Source organism: Desarmillaria tabescens (assembly GCF_030435595.1).
Source record: "Desarmillaria tabescens strain CCBAS 213 chromosome Unknown EV420scaffold_53, whole genome shotgun sequence".
NCBI classification, from domain to species: Eukaryota; Fungi; Basidiomycota; class Agaricomycetes; order Agaricales; family Physalacriaceae; genus Desarmillaria; species Desarmillaria tabescens.
Genome location: NW_026848352.1, coordinates 113,165 through 137,047, shown reverse-complemented (window position 1 = coordinate 137,047; position 23,883 = coordinate 113,165). Strand labels below are relative to the sequence as shown.

The 23,883-nt window shown below is 47.6% G+C and overlaps 8 protein-coding genes across 8 annotated transcripts; 4 read left to right on the top strand and 4 right to left on the bottom strand.

Annotated features, from left to right (window-relative positions):
- The first annotated feature begins 906 nt into the window (after positions 1 to 906).
- EV420DRAFT_994459 (uncharacterized protein) lies at positions 907 to 1,982 on the top strand. The gene is made up of 4 exons (XM_060484279.1): positions 907 to 1,224; positions 1,415 to 1,443; positions 1,496 to 1,627; positions 1,680 to 1,982. Exons 1-4 carry the CDS (start codon positions 1,062 to 1,064, stop codon positions 1,887 to 1,889), a joined length of 534 nt encoding a protein of 177 aa, XP_060325189.1. The 5' UTR covers positions 907 to 1,061; the 3' UTR covers positions 1,890 to 1,982.
- Positions 1,983 to 3,720: 1,738 nt separating this feature from the next.
- EV420DRAFT_1277371 (aminotransferase) lies at positions 3,721 to 5,120 on the top strand (the record flags this gene model as incomplete). Its single annotated transcript, XM_060468028.1, has 3 exons — positions 3,721 to 4,483; positions 4,539 to 4,681; positions 4,734 to 5,120. 3 exons carry the CDS (start codon positions 3,721 to 3,723, stop codon positions 5,118 to 5,120), a joined length of 1,293 nt encoding a protein of 430 aa, XP_060325188.1.
- Positions 5,121 to 7,693: 2,573 nt separating this feature from the next.
- Positions 7,694 to 9,207, bottom strand: EV420DRAFT_1573947 (uncharacterized protein). Its single transcript, XM_060474398.1, has 3 exons — positions 9,099 to 9,207; positions 8,575 to 9,038; positions 7,694 to 8,520 (listed from the first exon to the last, which is right to left on the bottom strand). Exons 2-3 carry the CDS (start codon positions 8,759 to 8,761, stop codon positions 7,859 to 7,861), a joined length of 849 nt encoding a protein of 282 aa, XP_060325187.1. The 5' UTR covers positions 8,762 to 9,038; positions 9,099 to 9,207; the 3' UTR covers positions 7,694 to 7,858.
- A 2,744-nt stretch (positions 9,208 to 11,951) lies between these two features.
- Positions 11,952 to 12,745, top strand: EV420DRAFT_1573943 (uncharacterized protein). The gene is made up of 3 exons (XM_060474397.1): positions 11,952 to 11,970; positions 12,020 to 12,189; positions 12,212 to 12,745. The coding sequence occupies exons 2-3, from the start codon at positions 12,123 to 12,125 to the stop codon at positions 12,379 to 12,381; spliced, it is 237 nt and encodes a 78-aa protein (XP_060325186.1). The 5' UTR covers positions 11,952 to 11,970; positions 12,020 to 12,122; the 3' UTR covers positions 12,382 to 12,745.
- Positions 12,746 to 12,992: 247 nt separating this feature from the next.
- On the bottom strand, positions 12,993 to 15,239 carry EV420DRAFT_994181 (MFS general substrate transporter). The gene is made up of 12 exons (XM_060484278.1): positions 14,881 to 15,239; positions 14,753 to 14,828; positions 14,629 to 14,699; positions 14,365 to 14,573; positions 14,273 to 14,312; positions 14,002 to 14,219; positions 13,886 to 13,951; positions 13,761 to 13,833; positions 13,484 to 13,707; positions 13,349 to 13,431; positions 13,177 to 13,293; positions 12,993 to 13,123 (listed from the first exon to the last, which is right to left on the bottom strand). Exons 1-12 carry the CDS (start codon positions 14,999 to 15,001, stop codon positions 13,042 to 13,044), a joined length of 1,380 nt encoding a protein of 459 aa, XP_060325185.1. The 5' UTR covers positions 15,002 to 15,239; the 3' UTR covers positions 12,993 to 13,041.
- A 562-nt stretch (positions 15,240 to 15,801) lies between these two features.
- EV420DRAFT_1484578 (uncharacterized protein) lies at positions 15,802 to 16,574 on the bottom strand (the record flags this gene model as incomplete). Its single annotated transcript, XM_060470095.1, has 5 exons — positions 15,802 to 15,946; positions 16,010 to 16,113; positions 16,134 to 16,187; positions 16,236 to 16,367; positions 16,476 to 16,574. 5 exons carry the CDS (start codon positions 16,572 to 16,574, stop codon positions 15,802 to 15,804), a joined length of 534 nt encoding a protein of 177 aa, XP_060325184.1.
- Positions 16,575 to 16,858: 284 nt separating this feature from the next.
- On the top strand, positions 16,859 to 18,953 carry EV420DRAFT_1648718 (uncharacterized protein; the record flags this gene model as incomplete). Its single annotated transcript, XM_060478212.1, has 20 exons — positions 16,859 to 16,935; positions 16,992 to 17,017; positions 17,075 to 17,136; positions 17,190 to 17,203; positions 17,266 to 17,364; positions 17,417 to 17,426; positions 17,487 to 17,504; positions 17,576 to 17,601; positions 17,657 to 17,682; positions 17,735 to 17,809; positions 17,868 to 17,879; positions 17,934 to 17,995; positions 18,052 to 18,152; positions 18,211 to 18,257; positions 18,314 to 18,326; positions 18,376 to 18,403; positions 18,455 to 18,512; positions 18,568 to 18,594; positions 18,649 to 18,837; positions 18,892 to 18,953. The coding sequence occupies 20 exons, from the start codon at positions 16,859 to 16,861 to the stop codon at positions 18,951 to 18,953; spliced, it is 1,032 nt and encodes a 343-aa protein (XP_060325183.1).
- A 1,563-nt stretch (positions 18,954 to 20,516) lies between these two features.
- Positions 20,517 to 21,914, bottom strand: EV420DRAFT_1573918 (Alpha/Beta hydrolase protein). Its single transcript, XM_060474396.1, has 6 exons — positions 21,802 to 21,914; positions 21,469 to 21,746; positions 21,409 to 21,420; positions 21,220 to 21,344; positions 20,885 to 21,167; positions 20,517 to 20,827 (listed from the first exon to the last, which is right to left on the bottom strand). The coding sequence occupies exons 2-6, from the start codon at positions 21,631 to 21,633 to the stop codon at positions 20,555 to 20,557; spliced, it is 858 nt and encodes a 285-aa protein (XP_060325182.1). The 5' UTR covers positions 21,634 to 21,746; positions 21,802 to 21,914; the 3' UTR covers positions 20,517 to 20,554.
- Between the last annotated feature and the right edge of the window lie 1,969 nt (positions 21,915 to 23,883).

Genomic DNA, 23,883 nt, shown 5'->3' with positions numbered 1-23,883 from the left:
TAGATGCAAACAACTGATGTAGTTGCTGCGGCACAATAGGAACTTCGACTATACAACCATCTGATTCTCGGACGCACATTTGCTTTTACCCAACATTTGAGAACGCACCGTGAAGACGCCCCCCTCTTTTTTCGTCGGAAAGGTGTCTCGTCACAAAGGAGTTCTAGTGCAAATATGCATTCAATCCGTTTAAGGGCGTTACTAGCCAAGCCGTAGGTAAAGGGGGATCACACGAGAGCGGGATGCTAACTTGACACCGCAAGCAGTCCTGGTGTCATCCATCAATCGCGCATACCAGAACAAACCAAACGCCATCCGGCGATTGAGGGAAGAGAACCAGGAGCCTCGCGCCATAGCTCGCCAGAGCAAAGCCATGTAGCGAGTCCATAAAGGCTGTCGCTCCGCACTCCCTACCCGGAGGTGTAAATCAAGTCACGGGCGCCTAGAAAACCCAGTCCACGAAGAAACAGTCCCCAAAAAAGTGAAACATCACGCGCACCCCATCAGTTGCACAACATACGCCTCTGTCTGACTGGTTAAGGAACAGATCTATGCATGCCTGCCGCACCAAACCGGCAGCACGTTCGACCCCAGGGCACGTTCAATGTTCTCCGAGATGATCTCCGTGTGAAGAGAAGCCCAGAGCTCGGGAAAAGGGGAAAAAAACCCAAACTTATTCTCCCCGCGACGGTCGCGGAATGGCGATGGGACACTTTCCCTGTAATTTTTTTCTTGACTGCGAGAGCCTGAGGCCGCTCTTGTGATCACCCAGAACGGAACGAAAAATTTTGCGGGCGGATCCACTTTGTCGACCAAAAGGAGCCCATTGTCTGAGGAACATAACAGTCGCAGTCACGGCGTCTGAGATGGATCTAGAGTGACCATATGACTGTCCCAAACGTGGCCTTATGACGGCAAATTATTGCGAAGTCTGAGCGTAACAGAAATTCAAAAGGCCGTCACGCCTGATTGCCCTCGTGTAGCGCCATCGCACCAACAGTGACCTCAAGTCATTTTTCTTGCTTCCTCTGCCATCGCCTTCTCGTTATAAACCAGCATCCATGGATAATCTAATGAACCGACGACGCTCAGAGGCCTCCCGCGACAGAGAAAGAGGCATGTCCGCTCTCGGCGCCAAGATCAACCGAGCCCTTAGTGGGGAGAGCAACAAGAACAGACCCTCAGACAGAGAATCATTCGCCAGCACGCTCGTAGACCAGCCTGGTGAGTCCTAGAATTCATTTTTTACGGGAGAAGGTGGTGGTAAGAGGCAGAGATAAGAAGAGGGAGTCTTATCTCTGCCCGCGGGCGTCCTTATCACTTGCACATTTTCCTTATCGCTGGCTCTTATCGCAAAACGCCATCTCGTGATTTCCTTCTGTTTCATGCGCGTATGCTTACTGAAATGTCGCAGGCGTTCCTTCGAATGGTCGCAAGCCGCTGGTACGTGCCATTTTGCTCGCGCTGGGTGCAGGCGCTGACTCTGCCTTGGCAGGCCTCATTTGGCCGCGGCGGGCTAGGAAACATCCGACCTCAACCTTCACCCCCAACTCCTCAATCTCCCCCAGACGAATCAGAGCTGCGAGGCAGAGACCGTACCATCAACCCCCACATCCAACATCAAAAGGTGGGCTGGGCTATTTTTTCCTGGCGCGCTCAAGTCTCACTATTTGCAATAGCTGATTTCCACAGGCCGTGGTGGGGCAGGGAATTTCCGCACAGCGTCAAACTCACCGCACGAGGACATAAACATAATCAGGAAGCAGTCAAAGAGTAATGACGGAGAATCTCGTTCATCCGGACGGGGGGGCTTGGGGAATATCACTCGTATTGGCGGAGCTCATGAGCCTAGCACGACGTCCAAAAACTCTTCCACTGCGAACCGATAGGTAGGATAAATTGGCATCGTATCACTTGCTTATGCTAATCATAAGCTTTTCAGGTATGTCGCTGCAGCTCTAATCCCATCTGTAATATAGAAAATCGATGTACAACGACCGGGTAATTTATATAGGACAACTCTTCCCTCCCCACTTTGCTTTCTGCTTCAAGTGTGCACGGCTAAATGAATACTTTCATGGCATCACTATTACGGAGCTCCGTTCAAGGACGAATAATGCTTGGAGAAACTTTGTACCGATACACATGCAACGCCTTGGTCTGTTCACTATGAGGTTCACTGCCAGGGGATATCTGATCAGTAAAGACGCATGGCGACATGTCATGAGCTCACGATTTGAAATCCCTGTTTCAGCGGACTTCCGAGAAAGAGGGTTTTCCGTGTCGCATGGCTTGCATGCTAAGCGTGCGTTCGCTCAGGCTGATAACCTTTTGACCATGTCGTCCCGGCCTAGGTACAAATGATGTCACCGTCTTGCGATGTAACGCAAGCGAACAGGACACAGCGTCTACTATGTGTTCTGGGGAAATTTTCAGAAAGAAACCACACGGATAACTAGATACCCGTGAAATGGTTGTTTCCAGATAAACTAGAGGAATCTACGTACAATATAGAGTTTCGTCAAACGTTGAAACACACTGCTAGATACAAGAGGGAGAATAAGGATTCGCCGGTGCCATAAGCCGTGCCAGTACGGCAAGTCCTGCCCTTAGTGTACACGTGACCTTCGGCATGCGGACCGGATCCAACTACCCCTGTTGCAAGCCGCTTTATTCTAAACCACTTACTGTGGAAGACGAAGCAGTCTACCAAACACATTCTGGTGCTCAATTAGGGCCATAACTGATCGTCTTTCTGATCATGTGTGTAAGGCAGCCAGTAGAAGCAGTGAGTACAAACTCAATGCAGCCGGGCTCCTTGGCACCGTAGTGGTCGCATCATGATCATCTTTGCGCTATCCTATGCCAAACCCGGTCTGAATCCATATTATATTGTGTTTCTATCACGCATAAACAGGCGTGTAATTAATTGAGCCAGAACAACACTTCAAATAGCAAGTCCCCCGAGTCCCGACCCAGCCGTATGGTTATTCAAGAGCGCATCAGGACTTGGGAACTACGGTCGCCAGCATTATCCAGGGTAGGGCACTGATTTGAGCCCATCCATTTATTCTAATTACTACGTTCGAGTGTTGTCTGCGCCCGTTTTGAATCTGAAAGGAATTGGTTCTTTGGACAGTTCGTTCCTTGCAACAAATTCAATGACATGGAGGAGGAGAAACAACGAGTCGATCGCTCAAGGAACTAGAGACCGCAATATGATACAGAAGATGTAAGCTGAGGATAGCAAAAATCAGCACCCCACAATCATAACGATCCTGTAAAATCCAAAGCGTTAAGATAATCACCTTGTTAGGATCAGTCAACCTATTTTGTGCGATGGGAAATCGTTAGGCTTCCTCTTTCAAAAGCTGCTTTTTCTGTAAACATACGCTTTACCCCTTTCCACCAAATGGATCAAAAACCCTGGTAAGTAATCGTACATTTATGGGATATATGATCCAGGGACGCGAGGCACGATCGAAGTTAAAATAAGAGCATAGAACTACACAAATATCTTCATCATGTCAAAAGACCAGCGTACCATACACTTTTGAAATGAAATCAGTACATGGTACATCACTGATCCTGAGTACCAATCGGCTATATCCCATAATGATCGCGAATATTATTTCCTACTACTTACTGGCAAATTGAGAAACGATGAGATTGTAGTATAAATGAGACTCTTGTAATATCATGTCTCGCCATCCTCTCGTCATGAACACCCCACTCGAAACCACATTGCAAACCAGCCTCGACAACCGCGCCAAGATTGGCATGCCAGTACGAGATCTTCTTCACCCAGCAGCCCCCACCAATGTCCCCGACTTTTTCTCCAATGACTACCTCTCCATTACCACCAATCCTCAGCTGAACAGTAATGTCCTCGGCGCGCTCATCCCAGCCAAGAAACTGCTTGGATCGACCGGTTCTCGTCTGCTCAACGGGAACAGTCCGGGCCATGCAGAGACGGAGAAATACCTCCAGTCCTACTTCAACGCTCCTGCAGCTCTCATATTCACCTCTGGCTACGACGCGAACGTCGGGTTCTTCGGGTGTGTACCCCAGGCAGAGGACATCATCGTCTTCGACGAACTCATCCACGCGTCGGTGAGGGATGGGATCACCGCGGCGCGGACGCGTAACGCGTATTCCTTCGCCCACAACTCTGTCGCGTCTTTGGAGAACTGCGTAGCCGAGCTCTTGAAGAAGCGTCCGGAGATTTTGGCTGGCAAATCTATGGTTTTTGTCGCGGTGGAAAGCTTGTACAGCATGGATGGAGATTTCTCTCCTTTGCCGCAGATTATTGAGACTCTCCGTCGGTATATACCGAAGGCGTATAGTCATATGGTCGTGGATGAGGCGCATACTACCGGATTGTACGGCCCGATGGGACGGGGATATGTGGAACAACTAGGGTTGCAGAACGAGGTGGACACGGTCCTTCATACATTCGGAAAAGCCAGAGGCTTGACGGGAGGTACGCCTCTTTTTCCCTTGAATATGCGTTAGGGTGAACTAAACGATATTGTTAGCCGTAATTCTCACGTCTCCAATTATCCGGAAGTACCTAGTCAATTATGCTCGACCTTTGATCTACACGACGTCGATGCCTCATCTCCACCTCATAGCTATCAAAAGCACGTTCGAGTTCATTTCGGGAACTGAAGGTGACAGGGTGAGTACATTCCTAATATTCACGAGTACGGTGTTAAAAACCCACGTTATAGCTTCGTGAACAAGTTTACAACTGCAGCCAGTACTTTGCTACCAAGCTCCAGCAAGCTTTGAAAGGCGTTCCAGAATCTGTCCTAGCCATATGTGGGGCTGATAGAAGCAAGGATCCTCTTGTCTCGCCAATATTCCCCTTGCTCACAAGCCAGTCGCTGAACCTCGCGAAATACCTCAATTCGAAGGGATATGCTGCCCAAGTGATTCCTTTCCCTGTCGTACCGAGAGGCCAGGAGCGCGTTCGAGTGGTGATCCATGCGGAAAACACCCGAAATGATATCGACACCTTTGTCGCTATCCTCCTTGATTGGGCGACGTTTGAGGGACAGTCGAAGAATACCAAAGTCGGAAGCATCACTGAACATAGCTCTAAGGCGATGTTGTAAAGGACCAACTTAGAGCGACAGCATAAGGAGTAAACAGTATTTGTAATGTGCATAGAATTTATCAGTGACTGTAGCGAATCTTTGGCGTGGAAAGGAGCGCATAGCGTACCTAAACGACTACTGAAGGCTGAGAATAGAAATTAGATTCAAGTGGACAACCTAATTTTTTGTACACTCAGCGTCAGAAAATACGGCATTGTGGTCACAAGGGGGTGTAAGTAGCTTACTAGATATCATTGAAGAACAGGTGCTAAACGTGTGCGCACTTACAAGAATAAACGTCGATAGGCTAACGGCGCTGATGCAAGCGCCAAGTGTGGCTTGGCGGAGAGTCTGAAGCGACTCTTTCTTGCCTGTTTTGCGTTTTGCCGTGAATGGGGGGAGAAATCTTTCCAAGCCAAGCAATCCAAAAGACATAATGAGACCAAAGTGATTTGGTGGTGGTGCCGGCCCCAAATTCAAATTGAGTCGGAAGGAGAAAGGGGAGCACGGCATCTCCCGAGACAGTATTTCGGATTTGTTTCGGGTTCCTTTCGTTACCCCACAACCACCACCCAGGCTATCACCAGTTAACCTGGTTCTATACCATTATATAAAGTAGGATCAACGAGGGGTATATATTCATCATGGTACACTCGAACTCGGCAGTTTTCCTAGCCTAATGTTGTTTTTTCTATAGTGGTGACGGTGTTTCTGTCAAGGGAAAATGGATCCTCAATATATATCGTCCACGCAAGTATAAGAAGGTTCCTATGACGAGGGAGGTAGAAGTGTATGTCGGCCTAGGTCCGCTTCGGAAGATCAAGCCCTTCTGCAACGCTGTGACTATGTGCTGTACTGGCACCTGTAGAGGGAAGGGCAACTTCGGCGGTATTGGACGAGTGATTGGTAGGGACGCGATGAACCACGGTAAGCAGGCTATCATTTTATCAAAACAGCACTGATAGCATTTGTTTTGCAGTAGCATCTCAGAACGATGTCCTGGGAGGCAGTCTGATAGCTGGACAGAACTACGAGTCAGTGAAGAAAATATGTGTTTGCTTTAGCCGATTCTCAATGGCTCCTTCGACAGGCTTTTGTATGCGTCCCCGAGCAGAAGATAAACATGGGGACACCTTTACCATCAAAACCGTACTCAATCAACTGTACTGTGGTCATATTTCCCTTTCCGCCGTCTTTATCCTCATTCGTCCTTCTAGGAACGGAAACGTGGCGATTGAACGATTGCATAGGGAGCAAGCACAAACTCTTCGAAAGCACGCCGACCATTCGCTACCTTGTGAGAGAGTGCGGCGCCTCGGACGGAATATCGCTCTGCAGTACGTGTCAAGACATACCGGCATCGAAGGAAGGAAGGAAGAAGCGGATCGATATGCCATGGAGGGTACGTATGCCACAGAAGTTGAGGGGCTGGACTATGTTGCTCTGAATGAGCTGGATGTGAATGTGACTACGGAGCTGGCGGAGAAAACGGAAGTTGCTGTCGGAAGGATAGATTGGGAAAACTGGGGGGAAAGTGAGTGTTTTTTGCCGCATTTGTCGTCGACTGAAGCTGAGGTCCTCGTAGATAAAGTGTGATAGTTTCATTGCGACCGCTAGGTATAACAGAAATTTTCATAGCAGTGCTGCGACCTTCGGCGGCCCTTTTGAAAGTCATATCAACCATCAGGACACCGGTGTCGCCAGTGCTGTGCCTTTCGGTGCTATGCTAATCTTAAGTGACATACTCGATTTTTCTCCATCTCCAGACACGCCTTATCATCACCCGATGCCGAGGTTTTCATCTGACAAGTGGAGAACGGTGTGGCCGATAGTACCCGAGAAACTAGGGTTACGTTAGCGCAGACGTCATCTTTTCTAGCCAGGCTGACTAGCTCTGGGACGCATTCAGGCAGCAGGCTTTTGTGTCCGGTCTTATACAGTTGCCGTGTATTGACTAGTAGTCAATCAGAGGCGGACAAGTTTGAAAGCGGGAGCTAGGATAACGGGGGCATTGCTGAAGGGCGAGGTTGGTCTGAACGTCACGAAGCTTTACAGATATGACCCCCCTCTCTAGCATATGATCTCTGAACACGCATTCGTCGTTCGGCGCTAGTTGATGGTCTTCGATATCGACGTAAGATGATCATGTTACTTACTGATGCCGTGCACGTCAATACAAACGAATTCTTTCGTCTACGTAGTACTCCTCAAGAGAAGAGGGTCATCTGGGAACATTTCTACAGACCACTTCAATCCGTATCACTTGGTCTGCCTCGTGCCAACAGTCGGCCAGCTTAGGGATATAATGAGCTTGGGAAACTGCTACGAGCTCGGGCCAAGCTAAACCGACTTTGACATGGCTATAGCGCAGGGAATTTTCATGTCGACCTTCTTTTGTTTGTACCCCAATAAGCGGAGCCAAGAGCGTATAGCCAACCCTTCAATCATTCAATGTGCGAAAACAATGATCCATGGAGCTGGACGCAGAAGATCCACAGTCCGGTGCAGATCTGCCGCAGATGCGGCCAAATGGAAGGTCATATATCATCAGGTTGGCATAATGGACGCAATTTAAGTACATAAGTCATAAGAGAGAGAAATGAAATAATGACTGCGGTACAAAATGATGCATAAATAATTGCGAGTATAAGTTAACTAGTGCGCGATGACTGGAGGAAGAGAAAACAAGGTATCCGATGCGTGCGTAAGCTGTTCGAGAGAATGAAAAACAAAAATGTTCGTGGGCGACATCCAAATCATAGGATGTTCATAACCCAGACATCGTGGCCTTTGGTGCTAGGCGAAAGCCCAGCGAATCTCGTGCGACCCATGTAAAAGTCGACCTGCTTAACACCAGCCTTCTTCTCCTCGTACGACCCACTCCGGCTCTTTATGCGCCTGTATCTCTGCTCATAAGCCTCCGTCACCCTCCGCATTTCCGTCTTCGAGGGAAGTCCGTAGAATTCGGCGGGAGAAATGTTCTCCCGAAGCCCGCTATACATTGCGTGGAGGACATCGGACACAGTGACATAGGTGCCGTTCAACAATGGACGAACAGAAATTCGCCAGGGAAGATAGGGAGACGTGAGCATTAGCTGAGAAACTGGTGGTGAAATGGCAGGCTCATAGAGCGAATTGGGTCTGGAGGAAAGAGTAGAGTAGGATGTGGTAACGGTGGAAGGATGGTTCGCGAGGTCGTAGTTGATTGCAGGGGGCTTCGCGACGGATAATAGCGAATGCACCTGTGGAATAACCCGTACTTTTGGTCGGGGAAGGGTGTATGGGGTTGGACCTGGAAGTCGCGGCTCATGTCGTGACGATGAGCCTCTCGACGAGGGAAGTGTTGAGGATGTCTTAGCGGGAGATGGTGTTGAGGGCACCTTGTCCGTCTGGTCGAGGGCGAATCGAACGTGTTTGCCTGGCATCGTAGGTTATAACAGGTGGAGGATGAATGAAGAAAGAGTTCATTGACCGGAGGTTTTATATAGCTCCACCTCGACGCGTATTGACCTAACTTTAGAGGCAGTGCCCCGCCCTCGGCTAGAAATATCCGAAAAGGGTTGTACAGCACATTTATCATCTACACAGCAGCGGGACCAGATGACGTCTCTGACATACGCGTTCTGTGTTCGTCGGCCACCGCAATCTGTGAAGTTCATGCAACCCAAGACGAACGGTATGGCCACAGAACTGTTTTCCCACCATGGTGGAATCAAATCTCGCTCCTGCCAAATGCGAGAAGCGAAGCACATAGGAGATCGCGGAAAGAGGACGGAATTCGTGAAGGCCGAAAATATACCAGATAGTCTATTCAGTGGAAGGAGTGCTGTTGTGTGATTGATACCCCTTGACCATGGATGCCTATCCGCCACAAGACCGACAATGTAGACAACTTTTAGGAAGAGAGGAACCATGGATGTGGTTTAGGTGACGTGACTAGATACTTCAGATGAGCTCCATTAGAGCAAAGACACCCAAGCGCTTCGAAGCACTCACATGACCGTGATGCCTCGCGCAGAACACGTTGCAGGACCCAAATAGACCGACTGCCTTTGGAAGGTACCAGGCTCGGTAATCCCGAAAAGTGGAGATAGCACGAGGTCCATATGATGACAAATTCCCGCCAATAGACTCTCGTTTGGAAGTGCTGTAGAGCGAGCGACTGGAACAGAATACAATGTCAAGCCACACGGAAAACTGGTTCCGGTATTTGATTCGCGGACAGCCTTGGGGGTGCCTACAATATCTTCACAATTGGATACGTCTGAATAGAAAGCGCGCCACGAAGATAAGGCAATGAATAGCTAAGCGCCTTCAAAACAAGTTGCTCCATGCGCAGCGCAAGATATCGTCAAGACCATTTCCATGTCAACATGAACAGCCTTGTTCTGATTGACCCGTATATGCCACTGAATCAAGAAAAACAAAAAGATAAGAGAACGTACGTTTACGCTTCTTCGACAAAACCCCAGCGCCCTATAGTCCTTGTTCCGTAGTCGATACAATGGAAACAAGGGTCGGCACCGCTAAAACCGTGAGTATTTCGTCGCTTTCTGTGGCATAGCGAAGACCGTGGAAACAACGGAAACAACAAAGTGACATTTGGACCACTGCCCATCACTGATTAGTTAGCACGGCATCGCCAGAGTTCCTTGCGGATACGGCTCCATGATTCTCATAACCGAGATTTTTTCGACCACTGTCAAGAATTGCGATGTGTGTCAATCAAGTTGACAGGGGTATGCTGGCCCTTTTTTGGAGTTTACATAGAGTCATGATGGCGGTGCGAAAAAGAAAACAAGGAGGTCCTAGGGTTAGGGTTCTGTTGGTAGTCAATAATTTCAGGATCGCCTCAGTGTCTCTGCTTGAAGAGTTATCAGGCTGCGAGCAGAACATAATACGGATCTCATTCCGACGAGGAATTTATTGACTAATGCACTGAGCTGACCGAGCAGGAGGCTGTTCAGAACAAGCCGCTACCAACTTTGAACTTTTGAAGCCTGAATTCGCCTAAGTCGCGCCTAGTTGAGGATTGTGTAATGTTATCGCTCAATCTTGTTGTACTGGCCAGGATTACAACGCTACGGTAGTCAACAGAACGTCGAATCTGTTAAAGAACAAAAGAACCCCTCAGAGATTCCTCCAGATTGAGAACAAGTTTGAGGGTCTCGAACATGCATCGTAAGTCGAGAACCCGCGATGACAGGAACATTTTTCAATTTGGCGTGGAATGGAATGCAGAGAACAGCAAAGACAAGGAGATCCAAAGGGGATCGACGGGCGGGGACCGGCTGATGGGACAAGAAAATTCAGACGCTCATCGTAAGGCCCTTTGGGTACAACGTACTCGCGTATTCTTGATTGAGGGACTTCAACTCTTCATATGGATCGTTAAGTCTGGTTCACGAGACTACGTACTCTGTTGTTGTAGTTGATCTCTCCACGTGGAATGCACGCGTTACTTTGGACCGAGACGGCCCGCTGACCGTCCCCTTGCTTCCCGCCATCATCGGCTAAGAACAGACACTAAATTCTTAGGTTCCGTCAACGTGAAATATTCCATTCTATGAAGACTTCCTGGACGAAGCTGTATCCTGTCAATCTAGCGAGACCGCGTCGCCCCTGCCTTCTTGAATTCGCCCATTCTTTAGATTCTGGACCCTCCGCCGTTTGTCTTCGCCCATACCGCTTAATTCTTTCCCTTGACGAATATTATCTTTCAGGAACTGCTACGGATTAACAGATATATGTCCTGAGGCCTACTGAGTTTCGCTAGCTTTCAAAACTGCAAGCTGCAACGCTTCATTTACTTATTCACAGTCTGAGCTGCTGCGGCCATTTACCGCCATCCATAACCTTCAGGACAATGTCTTGAAAGAACTCTTTGAGTACGGTAATTCATCCGTCATGGAGGACATCTTACAATGCTGCTGTTATCTCTAGTCTGTTGCACATGACGAAATGCAATTCTGCTTTTCCCATTACCTTGGACAAAGGTCTTTGTTTACAATACCCTGAACATCGTCAGTCTGGTCAAATACTCTACCATCTCACGCTACCAGACGGACAAACAGAATCGTTCTGATCTATCTCACTAGATCTCGCAATCTCCCTTGGGAGATCTTCGTTCAATGTCGTATGCCCACAAATGTCGTCTTCTCCTCCGCACCCAGACGCATTGCTGCCGCGTACTCGACGTCGCTGGATTCCAGTACATAGCCCCAACCAGGACAACTTGTACAGCATGTCTGGAATGCCTGTACTTCCGCACGGTATACATTGCTCGACTAACAAGTAGAGCGCAAATATGGACACCCTGGAAGACCTTCGACTCATCAGGCCTCATTTCTTCTTCTACAAGTCTTGCACCACAAAAAGTGAGAAAAGTTTACGAAGGATTATAACCAAATTGTATGGTATATAAACCAGTTATATAAGATAATATTGGTTTATATACCATACAATTTGGTTATAATCCTTCGTAAACTTTTCTCACTTTTTGTGGTGTGCATCACAGAAACTGAGGAGAGGTCTCGCGTACTACGCTTCTTCAACTGTTGGTACCTCCGCTGCACTCCCTGAGAATGCGTTCGTGGTCAGCATAGTTCCCGTTTGCCAGCATCGAAACCCGACAGCGGATGAAGCCGGTCTTGTGCAGGATCGTCCCGACGCAGGCTCATCTCAGCCGGTTTCCCCATTTTCGAAATATCACCACCTCCCAGCCCGATTCACCATAAGCCCTGCCGATTCAATTATTATTCATGTATCGCTTCACTCGGTTTGCGCTTGCCATCTCAGGACGGACGCTGTATCGACTACTACGTTGATCAGCTATCATTCCCATGGCTTCGTATCTCAAAGTTTTAAAGTATTTCATTCTATTCCTACATGGACATATGAGACGATTCATCGTTCAGCACGCACAGGCAATAACTCTCTTGATTATGGAGAGAATGTATCTGTTAGCCGCTGAGATGACAATGCTTACATTCTTGTCTTCTGTAACGCAGCATTCGATTCATGATGGCATACCCGCAGCAGAGTCGAGGTCTGATGCGCTTATTGAGTGTTTTATCTCAGATACAATGTTTTTTTTCTGGAGTTCACAGCTCTGCAACTTATTTGGGGACATGAGGCCGATGATAAAGAACTCTTGGACATGGTGGAGAGCCGGACCTTGAAGATGCCCAGTCGCGGAAGAGGGGCGCCTAATGTAAGCGTGAAGGAGAATACGAAAGGTGCCCTGTGGCGCTCGGTTAGGACAGTAGAAAAGCTGTAATTCATATTTTGAGTAACATTTAGCGCCCGCAAAGGGGCCGCCGCCGCAAACTACGGGAGAATGCTAATGTCTCTATTTTGCGTGACTCTGCTAAAGTGGCCCCAATGCATCCCGCGTCTTAATTGCGAACAAAACTGGGGGTAAACAGCAGCTAGATATAACGAAGTTTAAGCGCGCCTATCAATAGGCCTTCGAATGTCGGGAGAAGTGCTTCGATTCGGTATAATAGTTTTGGCGTGTGGAACAAATGCCTCTAGCAACTGCGGAGTGGAGTTATTTGAGATTTGAACGGAGCACCATCTAATGTGCTGTGAAGCTATTTAAGCATATCCGTATTAATAGAGTACATGGTGCTGTGAAAAGGCGCGTGTATTGATGACTAATAAAAGTGCCACATAGAGATTTAATTGTACCAACTCTTAGGTTCGAGAATACCAATGATAGTCACTTGCCCAGTCATGCTAGACAGAAGAGCGGGTCGGAATTGTTCAGGAGCACCGACGACTAATAGAATCTACTTCCTTTCTTCCTTCCTTCCAAGCAAATTGTCTTTATGTTTATGACACTACAACGCCCATGTTGTCTCGCAGGGAGAGTATCTTTCTCTATCTAATGCTCGATAGCAGCGCTACAGGAAATCCCTATCCATACTCTTCCGCATTAATTTTCTTGCACTGTCGAATATTCCACATCAACCCAATGTCGCATCCTATCCCCATATTGGATAGTTAACCATAGTATACTGCGTCAATGTATTAGACAGATAATATGTCACAGAACTGAAAAGCGACTTACAGGAATCCGACCCAAGCAAAGGCAGCCGCGATCGCGTCTGTGGCAACCACGCCAACTGTATTAACCATGGGTAATATCCCTGCGATTAGTACGGACATAAAGAGAGATCGTAATGCACTAGATATAATGAGATTTGGTGTATATCAACGAGCAACCCGGGACGACGACTCACTTATTCGCTGCCATGCTCTCCGCGCTCCTTGAATGCATCATATCTACACAATACGCCGCTGAAGGGCTAAGCACCAAGTCGACCTACATGCCAACCTATCAGAATGTCCGAAAGAAATTTGAGGGAAACAGTTACACCAAACCCATTCAAGAAAAAACACACGAAATTGGCTATTAGCCCGACCTTGCCGGGGACGTACTTGGTTAATAGACCAGATCCCAAGACAGAGAGCGGCACGAAAAGTCCTGCGCCTATTACAGTGCCGCGCAGGCGATCTTCGGGATACCACTCTCCACCCCGGCGCTTTCGGTATCGTTTCACGATATAGTCGGAAAATCGACCTGCAGCCGGCGCGCCAACTACGAAAGATATCGTGATCAGAAAAGAGGCATAGCAAAGAAGCGCTACATACTCAAGTTGCCTAAACCTATTGGGATAAAGCATAGTCCCAGATACGCTTGGTTCGTTATGTTGTACCGAGCACCCTGGATGGAATTCAAGGAAATGAAAATTTATCCAATTCAGTTTACCACTTACAATGGTATATGGTAAGGCTGTTAGGAGAACGTATTCCGTTGTTAGCACCGTTAGACCTACTACAGTCTATCAAGCGGTTAGCCTACGCTTGTAACGTTTGACAGCTGGACACATACCACCGCTACTAAGTTGGGACTGCGGAGGAGGGCGAGCGAACGAGCTGGGTTAACCCAGACGAAACGCGCCTTTGAATTTTCTTCGATTTTATCTATACCACGCACACCTGGGTGGCTCGTCTCGGGGAAGAACAGACACATGCAGATAAATGCACCAAGTCCTGCCCCGCCCAGGGTGAGCTGCATCGTCCGCCATGAGAAGAAATGTGCTACGATGCCTGTTTGGATAGGTATGCGTTAGCGAACCACTTAGAGATGGGCCTTCTCTTGCCTCCGACGAATGGTGCTAATGCAGGGCCAAGGAGACATGCCTAATTGGCAATGTTAGAGACAAAAATTCTTCATAATGTTAGACAGCCGCACCCCGAAGAAAATACCCATCGCTCCACCTCTCTCTTCTAGCTTGTAGATATCTCCGATAACTCCCGCACCGACGGATAGGCCTGGTGAAGCGCCAAAGGTTTGCAGGAATCGCCAAACCATAAGTTGGGGTACTGTTCGGGATAGAGCAACGCCTAAAGACCCCACGCAGAGCAACGGAAGACTGGCGAGGTATACGGGACGACGCCCATCTGGTTAATGAGGTTCTGAGACCCGATAGGAGGAGAATCTGGAGTCTAAACATACAGAAACTTGAATATGATGCAGCAGCTAGAGCACCGATGCTCGCTGCAAGAACCGACAAGCTGACCGCAAGACTAGAGGTAACAAGCATGAGACATCAGGTGGAGACCAACAAGCAGCGGGTAACCTAATAACTGGTCCACTAGAATCCAAATCTCGCGCGATACCCGGGACGGAAGGAAAGAAAGAACCAGATATGAACACTACCAGGTTTTCAGTGAATGTATAACAACTCGCATAAAACAAAGAACGTACAGGGTAGAAGCCCACACCATGAAACTAGCGCGACGATGCTTCTCTTCCTGCCTCTCGTGAAACGCTCATGTACGTCTTCATGCTTCTTCAGGAGGGGCGTCTGTTCATCACTGATAGTCATAGCAAAAGAAATATCAGGGTCGTTTAGGCTGATTTGAATCCTAGGCAATGATGGGCGTGTGCGTGTGAGATTTTACGCCACTCTTCGTGGCGGAACCGCACAGATAAGGCGAGCCGAACCATGACATGAGTATTAATGATCGGTGGCTGTGGATATTGTGGGGCTTCAGGGCCGGTGCGAATAGCACCGGCCAATTGTATAAAGCTGCTTCCTCAGCTTCATTGTGAGAATCCAGAATTTGAATGACCTTCCTGGGTCCTAAAAGTAGCTCGTGCATGACCCCAAGTGCAACCTGATAAACCATTCATGCGTTAGAAGGATGTTGGAAGGATATTAAGATTACGAACTGCCCTTATAAACGGTGAACACGCTGGACGGAGTGGATCATCAGATTCACGACTTCTGGGCGCTCGTAAAAAGGCGAGTGGCCGGTCCAGTAAGTCGTCGATAGTCGAAATTGTCTCCAAAGTTCTGCTTCATAATTTCTTCATGCCTCCTGGTAGCCTGGTGTCTTTTGTATCCTGAATACAGAGCATCGTCAGCTGCTTCGATACCCGCAACAAATCCGTCTCGTCCTGCGTCCGCGATAAGGAAAAACCCCGGGCATCAATGTTCCTCGTTCGATCAGCACGAGAATAGAATCCATGCTGTAACATCAAAGCTCGCTTTATTCTCTGCATCGCCCATCCATTGCGCACGCCTATCCTCAAAAGAAACATTTACCAGGTGGTCTGGAGCAATAACCGCGGTAATGAAATCTTTCAGTGCGTTCTGGAAATTGACGAGACATGGAGAACTCATTAGAGGAAGGGCGGTAACAGTGTATAGTTTGAGAATTTCTTGTAATATAGAGCACCAGGGGATTGCACATGATGTCCACTCAAAGGGAACGGGGATGTAACGAAGCGAGACGAGGCGTCGGGTGCGGTAAAGCCGCCAAGGGACCTTATGTTTGAATGTTTATAACCAAAGATCCATGGAGACGGAACAAGGCACTCACCAGCTCACGACAACTTAAATTGGTGCATATGGAGTGAAGATCCTCTGTCTTGCAGAAATGTACCCCTCTCTAATCCTGACTGATTACTACTACGACCGCCGTGCACGCGGGTCTATTTGAAGGAAGAAGCACATTAAGGAAGCGAACATTCATGAAGTATTGTTTGCCCCTACCCTCATACTTTATCTAATGCAATCATGAGCTTGGCGAAAGTAGCATCGACGCTGCGCATACCATGTATATGTTGTCCAGCAGCTGCTTGTGCTGCTTGACCCAGTTCAAGCTTGAGCAGAGCAAACCGTGAATAAATATGACCGGTGATTTCTCTGGAGGGTTCACAGCCTTAGCCCAGGTGCGAGTGCCATCCTGAGAGGCCGTGCATTTACCAGGCACAATATAATGCACGGAGAAAACTGGAGGTCAAACGAAGAACGTCTGAACGCTTAAAAGTTTAAGTAAGTAGTCTAGACTTACACGTCGGCTAGTCATTCGTATAGTATCTCGATTATGCCTGACAGGGCCACCGGTGGAGGCGACGTGATAAAGATAATTCCTGAAAACGCCGTCTTCCATTGAGTTGAGTCCAATGTAAAAAAATCAATACCTTTACGGTCATGAAGTGGCCGTTAGAACTTGAAAGTGCGACCCTGGTGTGGACGGCCAGAAACTCAGAGCAACAAGTAGAGGCACTAATCGCTTAAGGAAACGTCCAAACGTAAAATTTGTGAGGCTCGGTCTTATGCGGCCCGATCATCCGATATATCTTTCCTTGTTGCTACAATGTCATTTTCTCTTTCACCCATTCTCCCTTCTTTCAACGGCGCAAATCTTGGTGAAGACTTGTCCAACATTTATCAATGTCCAGTACGGATGTGGCATTCAACCGTAACGAGCAGTTGGGCTCCATTCTTATCAGCTTGGTGGTTTCGGCCGTGTACGCAGTTCTTCATGTTTTCCTCTAGAGTTTAATTCTTGACTTCCATTCTGAAGGATGTATGGGATCACAACTTTTCAAGGTGCGTTTATTGTATTTCTCGATCGACTTTGAATGCTAATCGTCAGAACTCGTTTAGTTTATGTATTCTTCAAGCAAGACGATGATAGACCCAAGGATTCGAAAGTCATGCAGGGATTTGTATGTTTTAAACATGGATAGACCATTTGTCTGCATGCTGATCATGGTTCCAGGTGATTTTTCTATGGTACGGAGGCTTCACACACATCTTTCATTGATCGCTGTCATTAAACGCGGATACTTATGTAGGCTCCTTGACACGCTCCAGCAAGCATTTGTTACGCAAGGAATTTATTGGTACCTAGTCACACACTTTGACGATCCCTCCATTTTCCAACATTCGACATGGTATGGCAATGATACGTTCACCAGGCTTGTCAGATATTCACGGTGTTCGCAGGGGCCATACGGTTCGCATCCGCCTCGGTTACTTACCAACATTGTCTCTGATATGACTGTTATGAGCACAGTCCCAGGTTTTTATTACAGTACGTGTTCTGCACCTTTCTTGTTCTTGATTGGTGTTAATGTTCACCCGCTCCTCGCTGTGACCCGTCAGGCTATTATGGACTTCCTGTGTCAAGGGTACATCCCCTTCATGCGTCGGTTGTAGTCGAGACTTATTCACGCCCACATTTAGTTTCCTCATACGACGTATCTGGCATCGTACGTCGTCTTCTCCTTCTGATCACAAGCGTTACTTATGTAGTCCTCCAAGTCACCCCGCCAGAGAGAAAGAAGATCGCAATATGTGTTGTGTTTATTATAACCACCGTTTCCCTCGTCTCCTTCGGTGAGTATATCTACCATACTTGCGATTCCAGATTTGAAAGGTGCCATTACCGTGACAGTGGCGATGATGAGTAAGTTCATCCTCACCCTTTCATTGCCCTCCACTCCAAACCATCTTCAATTAGTGATCGGGGTAATTTTCTTCGAAGTTGCCGATATGTCTCAAATCGCAAAGCCGAAGCCCAGAGTGAGTTCAAGCTTTCCCGATTAGACATGCGAAATCGATGTCTTGATGTGGTCCAGATTACGTTCTACACCACCCTCGGTGCCGGCATGGCAGCAGATATCTGCATCGCGAGTTGTCTATGCTATCAGCTCTCCAGGAAGAGACCGACTGTTCCTAGGTTCAAGTTTAGTCTCCTAAATCATGCGTATAATTCCTGACGCCATTTGCGATCGTAGGACCAAAACCATTGTAGAAAGGGCCATTTTGTACACAATCAATACATGTAAAAACACTTTCCTTCACTGTTCGTGCAATTTACTGACCTAGGTATTATTTCAGGCGTTCTAACCAGGTATGGCCAACACTTCTATATTACTCTAGTTTTATGACCGGTTCCCCAGCTTCATCGCCACGGCGTCCTTTATTGCTGTAAGCCTCCCTTCCTGCTTTCTCTCATTTCACTGCTCAGATGCATGCTAGTTGGCAATAAAACCCTTGTCCATGGTATTTGTCGCGCTATTTTGCCTCCTTTCAAAATGTGCGTAGTCATGTCTTGTTACTACACGTTCAACCCTCCGACTTACTCTCGGAAGTCTACTTCAACACGCTCATGGCAACATGTATGTTGCTTTCCTTTCCCCCATTCGCCGTCTCTAACGCTTCGTTTCTGTCAGTAAATTCCCGCATTGCTTTGCGACGTCATCTCGAGGCTCCTACATCCGTTTCCCTCAACTGGCTGCATGGCGACGAAACAAGAAATGGACGGAGTACGATATCACGTTCATCAGGAGGGAAGGAAACCAGTCGTCACGGTGCTGATCTAGCCATTTCCTCGGGCTTGGACATGGAGACAGGGGTTACGGGTGAGCTTTCTTTGTCTTCGGGATCTACAGATTTATTTATCGCGGTCTTCGCAGTGATGGAGGTACTTACTGTGCCGCGGAAGAAAGGTCTCCCCATTCGTGTGTTTACTGTCTAACGCATGGCTCCAGTTTATGCCTTTGGATGGTGTTTAAAATTAGACTCGATACCACCCGAGTAGCGAAGATAGAATACGAGCATCGCGTGGTTCGTACCTGGTAATGAACCATATACCTTCTCGTCAGAGGTCGGAACGTATGAAACGCAGCAGTTACAACGCTACCCCATCATGTCACGGTTCAGCGAACCCATGACTCGCTATCTGTTCTACAAGGCGTCGGTTCTCATTTTGAGATGAAACGACGTCAGATAGGAAAGTAAGAAAGTTCCACGGTATACATAGGTTCCCGTAATCTGTGGCTTTTGTAGTAGCTAACCCTCAAGCGCCAAAAGAGTGTGGGTAACCCATCAGTATCGGGTTTCAGGAACAACGAACGCTCTGGTGATTCGAGAACAACTTGCTTTATATTTTATGGATCCTATTGGGAGAAGATTTATCGACCAGAACCTAGATAAGACGGCGAATACGACCCTAAAATGTTTGGGTTGAACGTACCCGTTGATCACAGTTTTGGAAATGCCGCGGGACCCTGAGAGCCCTCAGTACAAAAATGTTCTAGATGGACAAATATAGGCCTCTAACAACCCTCAAGCCAACGCGATAGTTTGCTTCATAAACAGGATGGTAACCTGACTAGGACAAAAAAGTCAATATCAGTCAGAAGACTCAGAACACGACATGATGGTGTATGCCAAAATGTCTATTTATATTGGAGGACACGTACTGAACCGTAACGGTATTGAACCCAGCCCGCATCTTCTACGATACCCATAACAACCGATCCGTGATATCGTAAATACGTGTCCTTAGATCAGATGAAACCACCGGGGACCTGAGCTCAAAGGTTAATTTTGAGGGTAAAGGTAACGGGGAGAAAATACATCAAATATTAGCTCACATAAATGATGATTGGTTCCGAGTTTCGTGACTTTGAAAGTGATACACATATCCATTGATTCCGGCTGTTTACTACAACCGTTGGAACCGTGTCACATGGATCGCTAGGCAAAATGGATGCAATGGTACAAAGCAATGCTATGGTGATGCTATGAAAAACGAAAAAAGAACCGAATGCTCCGGCGAAGCAGCGCCGCCGTGACCCGAAAGCCTGCCCTAATGTGCACGTGATCCCGACGCGTCGCGAGTCGCGACTCATCTTATTTCGTGTCCAAGGGTGTATATAAAGAAATGTCATGATACAATCATCTTGATGAGTTGAAGTTTTCAAACGCTGTGATTCCATCTCTTCTCATGATTCATTCCGAAAGATCTGGCTTTGAAAAACATGTGAGAACCCAGAAGACTACTTGAATATTTCCCTCTTATCTACTTTATCCTTTGAATAGGAAAGGCGTTTGTATACCTGCGAGTTCCTACAAAGCATTAACAAGCCTTAAGTTTTCCCATCCCTGCTGTTCCAGAAGTTAGAACTAGGTCGGAAGAAAGGCCAAAACTTCAAGCTTCAGGACTCAGGTGGTTCTATCTCTTCACGGCATTGGCTTTGAATAATAATCTCCTTAGATCTTAGCAATTAACATAAAAGTAATTCATTTCATAAAACAGCGGAAGAATTCACATGCCATAAATAATCCACATCATTAAGTACTACAGCAAAGATGCTGTACAAACTGGAGTATCATCGGATTCACGATCTCTGGGAGTTCGTAGAAAGGAGAGTGGCCCGCTCCGGGAAGCCGACGATAGTCTAGATTATCTCCAAAATTCCGCCTCATAATCTCCTCGTGCCTCTCTGCTTCAAACATGGTATCCTCTGTAGCCTGAATACAGAGTATCGGCAATTGCTTCGATACCCGCAGCAAAGCCGTCTCGTCCTGCGTCCGCGAAAGGGAACAAGTCCGGGCAGCAATGCTCTTCATTCGATCGAATCAGCCCGAAGATCGGGCCCTTGATGTAACATCAAAACTCACCATATTCATTGCATTGTTCATCCATGCACACCGGTCCTCACAAGAAACCATTCCACAATTGTCTGGGGCGACAAATGCTGTGACGAAATCTTTCAGTCCATTCCGGAATTTGATGGTATGTGGAGAGGACAGCGAGGGAAGGACGGCGATGGTGAACGGTCTGAGGATCTCCGGTAACGTAGAGCGCCACGGGACCGCGTTCAGCATGACATGTCCAGCCACGGGGAGAGGGGATGTACCGAAGCGAGACAAGACGTCAGGTACGATAAGGCCGCCAAGGGACCTAGATTTGAATGTTCAGAATCAAGGATCACAGAGTCGGAAAAACTATGCACCAGCTCACGACAACCGGTTTAGTAACATTGAAAGCGGTACACACGGCGTGAAAATCTTCTGCGTGTCTTGCAGAAACATACGCCTCCTCTGATTTTGGCTGATCACTGCGACCGTGTCCACGGGTCTGGTGGCAAGAAAGAAACATTTTAATGAAGCAAGCGTTTTATGAAGCGTCGTTTGCCTCTGACCTCATACTTTATCTAAGCAATCATGAGCTTGGCGCAAATATAATGGACAGCCGCGCATACCATATACAAATTGTTCAGCAACCGCTTGTCATTGAACTGATTGACCCAGTTCAAGCTTGAGCAGAGTAAGCCATGAATAAAAATTACAGCCGGTTTCCCAGGAGTACCGGCGGCGTCAGCCCAGATGCGAGTTCCATCTTGAGAGGCGATGTATCTGCCGGGCATAACGCTATGCGAGGAGAGAACTGGAGGTTAAGGTGAATGGGGAATGTCTGAATGTTTAAATAGCCTTGACTCATCCGGGTAGGCACTTTAAATCTCCTCGATGCATTCGCAGCTTGCGTCTGCCTGACAGGGTCATCGGGGAGGCGATATGAAAAGATAACCACTTCCCGTAAAACCCCAAGTTTGCGTCGTCCATTGAGTCGGGTTCTACGAGAAGAAACCATCTCTTTACGGCTACGATGAGGTCATTAAGACTTGCAGATCTGAACCTTCACATTTACCAGAAAGCAATGACAAATGCGCTTGGCATGCCGCATGCATTTGTTCATTTGGGTTTAAGGCTTGCTTTACAATGCCGCGGCCTAAGCGGTCCGACGGTCCTATCACCGGTTCTTATTCCTTTTAACCAATTTTTAATGGTGTAAATTCTGCCGCTGGTGAGGTTTGCATAATACTTAGCGCCAGTACGAAAATAACCCTCAACAAAATCCATAGGAAGTGACTAGGTTAACTTTTATTAGGCTCGTGGTTTATGGTTTCACCTGGCGCTGTCTACGCAGCAGGTACGTTTAGTGCGTCCTCGTGGACCTTACTTATCAAATTTCATTTGGAAAGATGTATGGGTTTACGAGTTTTCGGGTAACGCCTTACTGCGACTCTCGGTCAATTTTCAATGCCGCGATTCGTGTAGACAGCCGTTGGTATCCTGTGAAGTATTCGCAAGCCTTACATTCGCCCCGTTCACCGTATCAGTACAAGAACCCAGAACCCACGAGATGCGGCTGGTTCCGTCTGAGCCTCACAACATTAGTTTTATTCAGCGAATCTTAGTCTCTCCTAATGGACCTTATTAATTTGGGGGAAACTGATCGGTATCCAAGACGCAGGAAGAGCGCCTATAGAGTCACAATGGATCCGCATTACGAAGCTGCAGAACCGGTGAACAAACTGGAGGGTCGCCGGCTCCAAGCCATCTGGGAGCTCGTAAGCCGGTGCATAGCCTGTTCCTGAGGAATTTACCGAAATTGTCCCCGAAACGTTTCTTCATAAACTCTCTATGCTTCTCCGCGATCGGTACCGTGTCTGAAGAATGTAAAAACTTCTTCTCCTCCTCTGTACCCAAGGCACACAGTTTCATTTAACACAGGAACTGCAGCCGTCCTCATCTTGCAGATTCATACCAGCTTACGACATAGGCTGTTGATCGATACAGTCGTCCCTACGAACGTATCGCGGACTTCCAAGCCCCAGGGGGATGGACGATGCGGATCCTGTTCAATCTACGTGACCCCATTGCATTGACTCGGTCCTAAGTTCTATATCTCGAGGGACGATCCAGGTAGGTTGGCCGCAGTGGCCTTTGTAGTACAACAGAAGGACGAGGAAGATAACGGTCCGATTCTGGTAAGACCAGACGTTAAATGTATCTTGCAGAACTCTCGACTCGAACCCGCTCCCTGACGCGCCGCCTCGAACCATCCTATCTCCCCCTCACTCCAGAAAATCGATACTGATCATCAAACTTGCGGATGAACGTAGTGAGACTAAGGTAGTACGACTGGGACAGCTCAAGGAACTTGAGAAGTACAGGACACTACGGTGTACCATTCGTCTCGTTTGCATCCTAAAGCTCTTCTTCAGCATCTATGCTGTCCACCGGCATTTTATTCTGCAGTTAACAAGACTTTGAACAAGAGGCAAACATACAAACCTTTCTGATAAACATCCCACTGTCTGCCTTCATCTTGAGCTCCACCATCTGATCTGGTTCGAAAGACAAACATGGCTAACTGATACACCGCCAAAGATGTCGAAGACGCGGTTTGTCAGTGCGTGTCTCGTTCGTTTGCACGTGCATTCTTTCTTTGTTCAAGGGGTGTCTTCGCTATGTCGCATGTAATTACGCACCTTCTACTTCTTTTTCTGATATCATGCTCCTCCACTCTCTTCAGCCACCGATAACTGCACTGAACACGAAGGTGAAAGCAGACCACTTGATCCTGAATAATCGAACCTAGGCTACAATCCACAACCTTCCTGGAGTCCGTCAACGCAACGATTGGGCACATGACTTGTAATCCTTCTGTGTGTCTTGTGGAAATGAGTTACATGCCACCGTCAAGATTTATTACGACTTATTGCTGTCTGCGGGTGTATTTGGAGAAGACCCATGACGTTTCATCATGAGTTGGAGATTTCAAGCACTATAATTTCGTCTCACCCCATGATGTTATCCGCAAGATCCGACAT